At 42.4% G+C, this 12,072-nt stretch overlaps 1 protein-coding gene across 50 annotated transcripts in view; it reads right to left on the bottom strand.

Annotated features, from left to right (window-relative positions):
* LOC113037086 (protocadherin alpha-C2-like) overlaps nucleotides 1-12,072 on the bottom strand; it is a 208,368-nt gene that overhangs the window by 14,875 nt on the left and 181,421 nt on the right. For 49 of the 50 annotated variants that reach the window (XM_026193944.2, XM_026193779.2, XM_080288675.1 and 46 more), the window contains exon 2: nucleotides 101-165. In XM_026193944.2, the coding sequence (XP_026049729.2) occupies nucleotides 101-165 (65 nt within the window). Of the gene's footprint in view, nucleotides 1-100; nucleotides 166-3,546; nucleotides 6,394-12,072 lie in introns of those variants that run through there. The other variant, XM_026193769.2, reaches the window with a different exon arrangement.

Raw genomic sequence — 12,072 nt, 5'->3', positions numbered from 1 at the left:
TCTTTGTTTACCTTTTGTTTTTCACCAAACATTGGAAATCAACTAGTGAGGTATGAAGAGACTTTTAGTGTAAAGTCACAAAGTAAAATTGGATCCTTACCTCTGCATTACACCTCCTGCTCTCAGGGAGGCTGAATATCTCCAGTCTGAATTTGGTGCCTTGGGCTGCAAGAGAGAGTGAGAGAAATTTAGTCTTAAGTACAGGTGAAAGCCAATACCATCTCATTAATAAGTCATGGCAACAACTCCTAGTGCAGTACACACACATTAACACACAAGCTAAGGCACCCAACCACAATCTATAGCAGCGATAGCTTGCCTCTTCGTTTGCAGAAAAATGACTGATGGATTGAATCATGTAGGTGTGCTCATGGCCTCCTATCCTCACACACTAGTTTCTTCCCCCCTCCCTCCCTACTCTCATCCATCACTTTGAAGGAAAAATGACTTTGAGAGATTTACCTCCAGCAGCCTACCAACTCTGTAGTGTTTCACAAAAGACCTGAAGCCACACAGACAGAATAAGTCCTCTTGGACTCAGCTGGGTGTTGTGTGTTTATCACCACTAGAACTCTTATTTCGTTTTATATATTAATGATCGACTCAAATTTCAGCTGTTAACCCAACGTCTCTTCTGCTTCCTCTCCATTCCCAGACGATTACTGGGCATGTTTTTCAGCAATGCTTAATCAGTATTTTTTTTAAGACAGTATCATCAGCTAGATTTTTCCTTCTCACCAAAGACCCACCCTTTCTACCCTGCCTCTATATATTCACCACCTACTCTTCTGTATTTGAGTTCCTTCTGTTCTGTCTTGTTTACGCTGATAAAAACCTTGAGTTTCACTGCCACACAATTTGCTTGAGTGAGTCTGACACATCTCACCATGGTAACTGTGAAGAGCCCAGTGTATATTTTACTCTACACCCACCTCCCTCTGTTAGTTCAGCCCAGTGAAGGTCACAGGTGGAGAAAGGAAGAGGGAGGGGAGGGCAGATATCAGATTAAGTCCCTCTATATTTAGACTCAGACAATTCTACAAAAGAGGGATAAATGAGCACCACAATCTCTGATTAACTGTCAGTGGTGCAATTTGTTAATGAGATCCTATTATGAGACTTCAGACACAAAGGTAAAACATCATATATCCTGAAAAAAGCAATTATAGTACTAATTGTTTGTTTGCAGCTTCCTAAGATGAGACTCAAATTGCGTCAAAATGGGCTGTTTGCAGCAACCACATCACCGAGATGAGATAGCATTTCCTCAGATCTCATCCTAAACCACTGACAAAGACAAAACAACCTGACCAAGGACACTAAATCCCCCCTGCCTGGCCATGCAGCTCATAAGAGACCCATTTACAATCCCATTTCCTTTCAAATATGACAGATGTTCACTTGCTACTGAAGCTGCATTGACCTCCATGAGTCTGCAGTGGACATTCATCACCCTTGAAATCCAATATTTGGTCTTAATGAGAGAAGCCTGGTATTCCTCCTGGAGTCTTTCAAACAGAGGATAATGTCTGCAGGGATATAGAGTGCTGTAGCATCTTTTCATACTAGGAACTAAAGGTGAACTTAATTATATGGAGACAATTTTTCACCAAAAAGCAATCAGTGAACAGATCAGTAATTTAGAAGGAAGTAAAAGACATTAGCTTGGCATTAAATACACAGTTAACGCAGGTTATTTTGCTCATTTTACTTTGTAAACAATTGAAATAAAGAGGGTAGAACAAGAAATAAATAAATAAATAACCTCTACAAATAAGACCAGATTGTCCACAAATGGAACTAAACAGCTTTGCTTAATGTTCGCCCTGTTGCTACACAGCAGTGGCCAAAGGGAAACTGGTCTGCCTGGCCGGATGGTGTTTATGGGGGTAAATGAAATCACACACAGTAGACTATACACACATTAGATAGAAACATCTGGAACATAAATATGTTGGTAATTTAGTTAGTATTCCTCCTAAGGAAAAACAAACCCACAAAACTAAAGCATTCACATAGTAAATGTAAACAAAAACAAACACAACAAAGAAATAAAAACCTAAGAGAATGAGAAATCAACGCATCCTATTTCATCATTTGAAAGGGAGAATATGAATTAAGTGAAGATGAAAAAACAAAATTCCCATGGGGTTTTTCGGTATATTAATTTCCTTGCCTCACAATACGTGATAAATTAAGGAATAGGAATAGTGTCGCACTCCCATTTTCTCGCCTTTTCCTTTATTCTTCCCTCTCCTTCTGAGTGAACACTCCTAGCATGGATACAGAGCTCACACCTCCGCCATCAACTCTGTGTCCAATCACCTTTTATCCCCCGCCTCATCTGTTTGGAGGCAGCCAATCCACGGACAGCACTGAGAAACACATCGCTTCCATTTAATTACATATCAAGATCGAACATGACTGGCATTTAATGAGGAACACTTCAAGTGATAGCTGAACAATTACCTTTTTCTCCAGCTCTCTTTTTATCACCTAATCTCTCCTGCATTCTCGGCACTTTTCAGACAGGCTCTGGGATAAACATAATTACTAAAAAAAATAATAATAATAATGATAATGTGCATCCAAAATAATGCCGTTTCACTATAACTACAAATGAGGCAAACAGTTCAAACTTCCACATAACAAAAAGAAAGAAGAGAAAAGAAATAAATGTATAAAATGAAGCTCTATGCTGAATGAAACTCAGTCTCTGCCTCATTTCTGTATTCTTTACTAATTCCCAGAGCCCAGCTTATTCTTTAGTACCAAAGAAGTACGTGACCAGAAGCGGATATTTTGGTGCAGTGGGACTGGGGGCTCTTACAGCTGGCAAACTGCACTATTTCACAGATTCTCTGTCTCCTTTTTTCTGTCTTTAGAGATGACCACCTATTGCCCTCTAAAACTACTGAATACTGTGGCACAAAGATGACCTTAGACAAACAGCACAGGCTGTGTGGGGTCACAGGTGAACAAGCAATGCTAAATCTACCAGTTTGTTTTGAAAACAAAATAAGTAAAGGGAAAGAAAGATACAGTGAGTGAGAGGATTTGCACCTTGATATACAGACTCAGTGTTTACTGTGAAGGACAGACACACTTCAAATTTTTAAACCGTGAATCATCAAACATTGTGAAACACAGAAAAACAATATGTAGTCTACCAAATATTCAATTAAAAATGTTAACACCCATTCACTCAAATAACAACACAATCCAGAGAAGCAATCCACATTGTCATACCAAACCATTATCAAGATGCAACACCTAAAGATAAGGAATGTGAAGATGAAAACTATGTCCATTAACATCATGATGAAAACAATTTCTTCATCCTAGCAGACAAAGTTAGACTAAGAGAACTAACCAATCACAGGGAGTGGCACCATGCAATATATTTTTAAAACATCACAGCCCCACAGCCCCACTGCTAAAACACTGCCGAAGAGAAAACCCTGAGAATTTTATTTTTATGGTGTGCTTCATTTAGTGTTAAAGAAATCTAAAATAACAAACACAGAGATCAGACCACAAACACACCTGAATTGCTGTTGCATCTGGCATACTGAGACGCCGTACAAATATCTGGCTCTGTCCACTGTGACTGGTGACGTAGCCTGAACCCCAAGTGCCACTATGCGGCCGTCCAGTGTTGTAGAACATAAAAGTGTCACTTCCTGATGTGGCAGTCAGGCATGTCTTGTAACAGTATGTTTTGGTGAGAGACCCGTTTCCCCGCACTTCAATATAATGTGGTTCCACTTTCAGGTCACGTCGCAGGGCCACATTGTTGGCTTGCTGCCCTCCACCTGCAGCTCTTGCTGCGCCCCCACCTCCAGCTGCTGTAGCGCCTCCTTCTGGCACATTTTTCTTGGACACACAACAAGGGCAACAGGAGCCAGGCTGGGTACAATAGGCATGGCATCGCACAATTGCCAGCACAAAGATAGTGACCAGGAATACAAAGGTTGTGGCACTCAAGGCAATGATGAGGTAGATAGTGACACTGGAAAGCTTTAGGCCACTGTCAGCTCTGATGATGCGTTTGGTTTCAGGTGCCAACTTTGGAGGGGACTCCAACACATGTACATAGATTGTAGCGGTGGAGGAGAGTGGGGGTAGTCCATTATCGCGCACCAGTACAGTCAGAATGAAGGAGGTGGAGTTATCTTCTATGACACGCCGTGTGGTGCGGATCTCACCTGTGTACTCATGCACCTTGAACAGATCAACATCTGTGTTGGTCTGCTCCAGGGAATAAAGTAACCAAGCATTCTGCCCAGCATCACCATCCCATGCAGTAATCTTGCTAACCAACACTCCTGCTTCAACGTTCTTCATTAGTGTCTCCATAGTGCGGCTTCCATTGGCAGGTGGGTACACTATCCTGGGCACATGATCATTCTGATCCATAACGTAAACATAAACTGTGGCCACACGACTGAGGGGAGGTACACCGTTGTCCTGGGCTTTAATCTGAAAGTGAAACTCTCGCAGCTTCTCAAAGTCAAAGGCTCTCAGGGCATAGGCCTCACCTTTATCAGGTTTGATGCTGACATAGCTGGCGATAGGGATGCCATGGTTGTTGTCATTGAGGACGGTATAGGTGATCCGTGCATTTTCTCCAGCATCAGCGTCTGTGGCCTTAACAATACAGAGAGATGCACCAGGAGCATTGTTCTCTGTAATATAAACAGTATATGACGTTTGTTCAAAACGAGGTGGGTTATCATTAACATCTGCAACATCCACTTTAAAGGTCATCTGAGATGACAGGGGTGGTGTGCCTCCATCCACAGCATTGACTGTGACATTGTAGGATGAGATGGTTTCACGATCCAGGAAAGCTGATGTGACAATAGTATAGTGATTGCGGAAGGACTTGATCCTAAAAGGCAAATTGGGCATGATCTCCAGGGTTACTTGCTTGTTTGGTCCAGAGTCACGGTCAATCACACTGATCAATGCTACCACTGTGTCAGCCCGGGCATCTTCACGTACAGGGCTGGAGAGTGAAGACAGTACAATCTCAGGAATGTTGTCATTGACATCCAAAACTTCTACAACTACTTTACAGTGTACTGCTGTGGGGGCTGGCCCCTTGTCCATTGCCTGTATATACATTTCATAAGAGGTTGTCTCCTCGTAGTCTATGTTGTTTTTTACCCTAATTTCCCCTGTGTCTGTGTCCATAGAAAACATCTGTCTGACTCTTTCTGGCGTGTAACTGCTGAAAGAGTAAAAAACCTCGCCATTTAAGCCATCGTCGGGATCTGTTGCATTTAACTTGATTACAAGTGCACCCTTTGGAGAGTTTTCAGACAGTTTTACTTTGTACACAGAGCTGTCAAATGTGGGCGAGTTGTCATTAGCGTCGAGCACACGGACATTAATTTTGGCCGTGCCAGTTCGCTGTGGGGTGCCTCCATCCATTGCTGTCAGGATAAGCTGATGAGAGGGCATCTGCTCCCGGTCAAAGGACTTTTTGAGAATGAGCTCAATGTGCTTATTATTAGAGAAGGCTTTAATTGCGTCTAGAGTGAGGTGCTCGCTTGGGCTGAGTCGATACTGCTTCACAGAGTTGGAGCCGTCATCTGCATCCTGAGCGCCTTCGATGTGGAAACGAGACCCGGGCACAGCGGACTCGGACACCTCAAGCTGATATTCATCTCGAGGGAACTGCGGCGCGTTATCGTTCACGTCCAAAATCTCAACCTCCACGTTGTGCACCTCAAGCGGATTCTCTAATACTACCTCAAGGCTGCGTGAACAGGTGCCACTGAATTCACAAAATGTCTCTCGGTCAATGCGGTCACTCACCACCAGTTTCCCAGTTTTGTGGTTTATGGTGAAATATCTCCGTCCACTGTCCGATGTAATTCTGATGCGTCGAGTGGAAAGTTTTCTTAGATCCAGACCCAGATCTCGGACAATGTCACCTACCAGTGCTCCGTTCTCCAGCTCCTCTGGAATGGAGTATCGAATTTGTGCATTTGTAAGGCCACTGAGTACGACGATAACCAAATATAAAGAAAAAGGCACATTCCCTTTTACACTGTAACAGCATCGCGCCGTCACAGCCATCGCAGGCGGGCAGAATTTGCGGACGGGTTGGAGAAATCTTTCCGCCTTTTCAGCTTACTGTTGGTCCCCACCCGCCTCATTAAAAACGAGGGAACAGACCGCGCATAACTCCGACTATGTGCAGGATAAAAACCGCATCTTCACAGGTGCCTGCATGAATGAAAATTTTTCCTCCGCATCCATATTTTGCTTTGTCTGTCTGAGTGGTGTTATTAAACGAATCTATCCCTCTAGCAAGCCTGTCTCCTTTCACAGATGCCGCCTATTGCTCTCTCTCTCTTTCTCTCTGCGATGTGGCGATGCTGTCTGTGGGCAAAGGGGGAGGGCCAGCTTCTCGCTCAAACGACGCTGACTGCATTTCAGCACCTCCGACAAAAATAATCAAACACCGTCTAATAAAATTAAACTTCAAAAGACCAGACCTCGGTAGTTTTATCGATATGTCTAATCTACAAATCAAGATAAACCTGCAGCGGCATCTGTGTACTGATTTCGAAGAAATGAACAGAATCGTTTTCCCTCTTTTTTTGTGAGTGCCACCGCCCTTTTCATTGTGTGCTGGGAAACTGATTTATGAAGCAGCCTGGAAATTAGACTTCCTCGCTGATGCAAATCCAGAACAACACAAAAACGCTTTACTCCAACGAAAAGAGATGTGTTTTGGAATAAAAGAAACACATAAATGCACCAATTTAGGAAGGGATCCACATAAAGGTGTGACACAATATTAAGTGTATTTGTTCAATATAAAGAGGGCTTTATTAACTCCAGTTTTATATCACAGAAAATACAGTGGGGGTAAGAGGAGGTGACGGGTAAACTGACCACGATTTGTCTTTTTAACCCCGTCCTAATCACGTGTTAAGTGCTGCGAGACAGGTGACTTCTGTCAGAACAAACACATTTCTGTTCCTTCATGATACCACTCTGCCCTTCAGTGACAGCTGACAATGCTTTGCACTTTAACACCACAGCTGCAGAGCCATTAGAACTGGTTCAGTCCCACATAAAAGAAAAAGCACATGACATAATAACGTTGTTAAATGGTGACCAGACTAACCGGGTCACAGGCAAATGCTCCAGATGTTAACCTATTCCACATCTGCATAAAGACAAGGCAGGGCTTTCCCCTAATAGGCAGTACAGATGTGAAGCACTTAAAGCGTTAGAAGGATTCTTGTCAACATGCACGCCTTCCCTCGGTTATCAGCATCAAGTCCTCAATTAATAGCGCATAAATCTTGCAGCTACTAAAACGCTACACCAAGTTAAGTTAAGTTTCATTCATTAAATTAAATGGATTAAATTACGCATGTGTAGCAGGTGGTAACGTTAACATCTTTTGCGGGGTGCCCTTAAATTACTTTGCTAGCTCGATGCTCAGTAGCGCAGTTCAATGCTGCATATTTTGGTATCGATCCAATGCCAAGTAAACAAATGTCAATACTACCAATAACAGTACTGAGACCGATATTTCTAACCTATAAAGGCAATTTATATCGGGAAGAGCAGTGTGTATTTTACGTGGTGTTTTTTTTAACCCACATAAGCAGCCCCTTACTGAGCTTAGAAGATGAGAAGTATCGATCCTATCGCGCTAGTATGGATCTGATACCAATACCAGTTGGAATCAGTATGATATTTGGCTTGATCTGCTCACCTCTGGTTCCCAGTATACAAGTTAACTGAAGCTAACTGGAGCCTTGGGCCAAACGCGAATCAAAAGGACAGACAGTATTGGACGCTTTTGTCACGTGTTTGGTTGACGACTAACAGAGATTCGTGTTGAAACGTCCTGGTGAAGCCCACCAAGAATAAAAGTAATTTTCAGCAAATTCGGTGATGCATCCAGTAGAGTACCGATATCTAAAAAGTGCTAATGTGATCTGTTCACACTCTTTAAACACTAACTTGTGTAAAGTTATTCGTTGTGACGATTTGGCCTTGTGAAACCCCGAATCCTCTTCAACACGGCCACTGGGCCAAGATGAGCGTCTACCGCCCACATAATCTTTTCTCTTCCTTGGTGCTCTGCCACTGTCACCCACGCCTGGTCTGCCCACGGCGATGACAGCGTTTGGCATCTCGGGAGACAAAGAGAAGACAGTGACTCACTGGGATGCTGCTAGTGGATGAACGGATACAAGGCGACACGAATAGGTGGCATAATTGGAGAAGCAGGCAAATGTTATGTGCGAAAGTCAGACGTTCTGTTAAAAAATGTGTTTTCACATTACGTCATTTGAATATTATTATTTTTAGTGCTAAATCCTTCGTGGATTTCTACATGTGCATTATCAACAGAGCGAGCAGCATCACTGGGTTTATATGGGTCTGCCACACTAACCGTGACATTTAGCAGATTTTCCCGCTGGGGTGTTTAAACCTTCGAGTCTGGCAATGATACAAAAATAGAGAGAGACGACGTTTATCTTATAAACAACAAACACAGAGCTGAATTTACACGTGTTCTCTGCACCGATCTTTTACATTCCTTTCCGCCCTCCTCGCTATTTTTCCCAGCGCATTTTTTTTTCTACAGCTGTCTAATACTCATTCCTGCTTCATATACGCCCATCTGTTTCAGCGTTAATTGCGTGCCTCTGAGCTCTAGATTATTTCTTTCTTTTTTCACTCAAGGGTGTTGCAGATAAAGTTATTAACAATGTCCCACCTGCAAACAGACGCCTGTCACGCCTAAACAAATACTGATTTCAAAGCGCTAATTGGCTCATTTGTGTTTCCCTTTACTGCAGTTTGCGCAGTTTTTTTTTTTTTTAAATCACAGGTTATCAAAGGTTCGGTTCTCATCTATTTTTTCATTTATTTCTCCTTAAATATTCACACCTTCTGCAATCTCCAATCTGGACTGTCTCAAGCTGCGCTTTTGTCCGGCAGCCGCTGTTCCAGCTGATGACTGGCTGAGGGAGATACTGGGTTCTTACGCGTTTCGTGACGTGCAGTTTTCAACGTGCGAGCTTGTGACAAGAGAAATATTCTGACTTTGCCTTTGTTCCTTTTATTGCAGCAGAATATTAAGAGCCCCATTACATCAATTATGCAAGATGATCATGATATTAATAACATTCTCTTCAACCTCATTACTACTGTAAGCGGGTACTCTAAAAACCATTCATATTACTTGCCCTAAGAGTTTTTTATATGGCACACCCCATTTTAGTGAGTTAGAGCTGACAACAGAGACCCTCATAGAAAATGGTCATAATTGGGCAATCATTAAGTATAAGTCCTTGCATCATTCCCTCCGTGAACACATACAAACAAAGGCAGTCATTCCAACTTAAAGGGCATTTGTGGCTGTAGGCATTTATAAGGAAAATACCACTGTATAATAACATGGCTGTGTCTGAAGGGATGTCAGAAGATCTGTTGATCTGTCTGTTCTCTCTTTTTTTTTTTAAATGCCAGAAAAGTATCATTGACAATATGACCTTACTAGAAAATCGGTGCATGCAAACTCTTAGGCCTACCTAGTGGTTCTCTAATAGTGGTTCTCTAATAAAGTTCAGGACATTGTAATTGGAAAAATTCAAGTTTATTCTCACATTTAGATTCAGGTGCTTAGAATTTCACTGTAGAATTTTGTATAACCTTTTATTTCTTAGGTGAAGGACATGTGTGTGTCAATATCACCTAGTATAACTGCTTTGCTATGCTCAACTGTGTTATGTGCTAACTGTTTTGCTTTGAAGAGAAAACTCCCAAGAAGACAGTGGGAGTCCTCCCTATCCAGCAACAGCCCAGGTGGGATAATCAACTGTCGTAACTGAAGAGATACAGAGAGTTGTTTTGTGAGGGTATAAAAGAGGAGCTGAGAGAACCCAAAGACAGAGATCTCATGACAGAGATCTCACATACAACTGTGATGTTGTATGTTTGTTAGCTCTCCTGCATGAAGCAATTAAAAAGCTTGGCCACAGCTGATCGCATTGCAGACTTTATTAACAAAAAATTCGACCATAATGCTCCCCAGTGTAATGCCACTGTGAGAGAAAGAAATCCTAAAGTATTAAAATCTATGTTATTCTGGGCAAATTCATATGGTGCAAAGCTTTGCTTTGAAGTCTCTTTGTGCAATATGACAGCAGTCACACTGTATTAGTATTTGCAGACGGAGACAAACACTTATAAGATTTTCATTTTTCTTAATGCTTCTTCACATAGAAGGTGAGAAGAAAAAATAGAGCAGATGTCTGTCATGAATTTTTAAAATGTTCTGAAATAAATATGGCAAACTGCTCTTTTAAGAAGCCTTTATACACCCTTAACACAGAGGAAGTGAGTAAAGGAATATCTTGTTCAACTGATTAAATTAAAAAATAAAACAGTATATTTAGGATATTTTTCACATTTGCTGTCTTAGTAAAAAAAGGAAGGTTAAAAGGCAAGGTCATTGGTGATACACATTTAAACCTTCCCCAAGCGGAAGAGGAAATCTGGGCAGGAGGGAATAGAGGTGGAAAAGACAGTGAAATTGGTCCCTCTGTTGGAATACACTGGTAGTACAAGGGTAGGACACGTGACTATCGCCCCACCGCCCAACCCCAGGCTTTTTCATTAAGCCAAAGCACTAGAGTCTAATCCCATATATGAGTGTGCATGTGTTTGAGAGAGAGGGAGGGAGCAAGGGCACAGATGTCAAGCTGCAGTGGCAGTCATTTTCTTTATCATTTTCAGTATAGTGACCTCAATGGAAAAAAGCAAGCTATAAAGCCAAGGCACCCTGCAGAGGTAAAATGAGATATAGCAATGCAGAGAATGCCAATCTCACACATACATAATTAAAAAGATTTCAAAATACACATACGCGCACACACGCGCACACGTGCGCACGCGCGCACGCGCGCGCACACACATACACGCACAAACACACACATGCTTATGCTGTGTGTTTTTTATAAAATGCAAAAATACAAAAAGCAAAGGCTGATGAGTGCTACTGCTGAATATATGGGCTTATCACACTGTGACAGAGTTGAATTCTCATGCTTTCTCTCCCCTGTGCTCAAGAACTTTCCCATTATAAAATCTTCAAAACAAAGGTCCCATGATAAGCCAATCCTCTTGCTCAGGTGGACACAGTAAGTGCGTGTAAAAGGCATTCTCTGGGTATGATCCCTTGTGTACCTTTTTCTAAAAAATAAAGGGTTTGAGAGGACACCAATCCATCCCTGTGGGACCCTCCAAGGGTTCTTGGTTGTCCTGATTCAGGCTGTGCATAAATCAAACAGATTTTCCTTGTGGCACTGAACAAAGCTATCAGAAAATGCAGGCAGGCTTTGGATACTTCCCTCTCAGGATGCCCTGGCTTTCCATCCTTCCCATATGGGAGGATGGAAGCCATGGTTCTGAGCATGACAAAGCTAATCTAACGACAGTGAAAAACATCCAAATGCCACTAAGAGGGAGCATGTGGGGAAGATGGGTTAGCGGAAGAGGGTGAGTAGGGGAGGGGTGGTGATAAGTTCTTCCTTTTATCTGTGACCAATTGTAAGCTTGTGATGTTCTCAGTTAGCTGCAGGGCATTTATTATATGTGCTTTTTTTTGTCCATCACATCCTCACAAACTCCCGTTTCTTTTCACCATCTCACACTCAAGGCTCTTGTCTGTGCTGCTGCATGTGACTTCCTTCAAAATCCTGTCCTATTTTGGAACAGATTCTCTAATCTCACACACTTTTCCCTCACTCGCTTTGCTCCCTAATTTTTCTGACTAGGCATTTGTGCTGCAGAAGCACTGCATCTTTGGACTGCATCCTTCCCTTTCCTCTGTCTCTGTTTCTCTCAACATATCCACCATGTTTGCTTTGTGCTTGCATCTACGTAACACATGCTGGGAAGGATGCCTGGGTGGGGGCGGGTGTATACTGGCAGCTCGCTGGAAACAGACTAGTTCATCATTTCATTATGGCTCAAACAGTCGTCATGGTAACCACAGATGGCAGCACTAACCTCACTCTG

This window comes from Astatotilapia calliptera, chromosome 2 (genome assembly GCF_964374335.1).
Source record: "Astatotilapia calliptera chromosome 2, fAstCal68.1, whole genome shotgun sequence".
Lineage (NCBI taxonomy): Eukaryota > Metazoa > Chordata > Actinopteri > Cichliformes > Cichlidae > Astatotilapia > Astatotilapia calliptera.
The sequence above is the reverse complement of the archived record's forward strand: the minus strand, read 5'-3'. Positions and strand labels throughout refer to the sequence as shown.